General features: G+C 50.2%; 1 protein-coding gene across 1 annotated transcript in view; it reads right to left on the minus strand.

The window, feature by feature from the left end:
• TRABD2A (TraB domain containing 2A) overlaps window positions 1–2,266 on the minus strand; it is a 74,344-nt gene that overhangs the window by 29,496 nt on the left and 42,582 nt on the right. Inside the window, exon 3 of the mRNA XM_010003539.1 lies at window positions 777–923. Within this exon, the coding sequence (XP_010001841.1) occupies window positions 777–923 (147 nt within the window). The remainder of the gene's footprint in view (window positions 1–776; window positions 924–2,266) is intronic.

Below are 2,266 nucleotides of genomic sequence, written 5' to 3' on the forward strand. Positions count from 1 at the left end.
AGCAGGGAAAGCCCAGGTACCAACACCCACTTGCTCATAAATATAAGGCTAGACCCTTCATTTTCATTGATGTGCATGAATTGTTCTCATGGACAGGAGTAGAGAGCCCTGATGTCTTAATCTGAGGTTAGCTAATCTAACAGCCCAAACAGGCCAAATTGGTCCCTGATGGGCATTTTCTCATGGTTCAAAGATCAGAGCATTGCATTCCACTGTGCTGCTTAGGAAACCATCTCCATAAACCAAGTCTGTGAGGCCTCAGAAGGTTTTATTTTCCTTAACATTCAGTCTAAATCTATCTTTTCTTTGTTTCACTCCATTCCTCAGGATCATACTAAAAGGTCACAGTAAAAAGCTTGCAACTTGCCTAGCCCTACACAAATGTCCAAGTCATGAGTGCATTTCTCTGTTACTATTTACTCAAAAGAAGCTGCTGCTGGTCTCTGCTGGTGCTAAGTTTGCTCATACCTAAGCTAGCATAATTCCACAGGATCTTTAAGAAAATAAAGTATTAACTGAGAGTTTTTACACTAAAGCGAACATAGCACTTGCCCAACACAGGTGTGTCTTTGCTGCTAGCCTGCAGCAAGACAGAGATGAGGTGGTGCAGACTCCTGGGACAGGAGGTGCAGGAAAGCGGATATGCTATACACCCAGCAATGAGTCCTTGGACCTCAGCAGCAAAGGGCCTGCCTGAGGGGCCACGAGCATGAGTGAGACAGAGGTCAGTGCTACGGGGACATGTGTAGCACAAGGGCTGAGGTGGCAAGACTCACTTGAGAAGTGTCGTGACTGAAGATGATGGAGCTGAGGTCCCCACAGTTGTAATGCTTGATAAGGTCTTCTGTCGTATAAGGGATCTGGAAACTGCCTGCTCGGAGGCTCTCCTGCTGCAAGAGAGTCTGATTCAAAGCAAAGACCACCTGAGAGAGAGGGAGGAAAAGAGAGTTCCTGGTGAGTTCTCATCCTGCCCCTTGAGGAAGCCACAGACACACAGCCACCCTCAGAGGGCTCTCTGAAGCTGCTCCCACTCCAAGCATGCCAGTCCACACGCTGCCAGCCCACTCCAGGTCCACAGATCCTCACACTTCAGGTCCCATAGGCCTGCTCATAGGGAACTGACTCACCACATTCATCTCCAGGAGGTTTTGCCCATGAAAAGGTTAATACAGAAGCTTAAAAGGGGCAGACTGAAATAGGAGCAATACTTTTTCCCTACATAACAGCTTGCCTGCCCACCATGGAGCCCTAGGGCCTGACATGCTTCCCAGCTCCCTACATAAATTAAGCCTGGTTTCGCCCTGCTCACATATTCTTTCTCATCTGTGTGCCACATTAATGCTGTCATTTCCTGCCTTGTGTCCCCTTCTCCCACACATCCTGTTTACTTCAGGTAGGAGTGGATCTTTGGAGCAGGCTGGGGAAGGGCAGTGGCTTCCAGGGGACAAAAGCACAGCCCGAGGGCAGGGGCCCTGAACTCTCTGACAGCCTCTGGAAACATGGTGGGCTGCTGCTGCCTGCCCACCCTCTTCCTTGGCATTCCTCTGGGAACATAAACACTCCATAGAATCATAAAGTTTGGAAAGGACCTTAAAGATCATCAGGTTCCAAACCCCCTGCCATGAGCAGGGATCCCTACCACTAGAGCAGGTTGCACAAAACCCTGACCAACCTGGACTTAAAAACCTCAAGGGATGGGGCATCAACAACCACCCTGGGCAACCCATCCCAGTTCCTCACCACCCTTACAGCAAATAATTTCTTCCTAATATCTAACCTAAATCTCACATCTCTCAGTTTAAAACCACTACCTCTTGTCCTATCACCGTCTTCTCTGATGTAAAGCCCCCCAGCTTTCCTGTAGCCCCTTCAAGTACTGGAAGGTGCTATAAGGTCTCCCTGGAGCCTTCTCTTCCCCAGGCTGAACAGCCCCAACTCTCTCAGCCTGTCTTCATGGCAGAGGTGCTCCAGCCTTTTGATCATCTTGTGGCCCTTCTCTGGACCCTCTTCAACAGGTCTGTATCTTTCTTGTGCTGAGGGCTCCAGAACTGTGCACAGTATTCCAGGTGGGGTCTGACCAGAGCAGAGGGGCAGAATCCCCTCCCTGGTCCTGCTGGCCACTCTTCTTTTCATCAGCCCAGGACACAACTGGCTCTCTGGGCTCCAGCTCACACTGGTGGCTCATGTCAAGCTTCTCATCCACTACCATCCCTAAGTCCTTCTCCTCAGGGCTGCTCTCCAGCCATTCTCCCCCCGCCTGTGTCCA

The sequence above is a fragment of the Chaetura pelagica genome, unplaced genomic scaffold (assembly GCF_000747805.2).
Source record: "Chaetura pelagica isolate M959 unplaced genomic scaffold, ChaPel_1.0 scaffold228, whole genome shotgun sequence".
NCBI classification, from domain to species: domain Eukaryota; kingdom Metazoa; phylum Chordata; class Aves; order Apodiformes; family Apodidae; genus Chaetura; species Chaetura pelagica.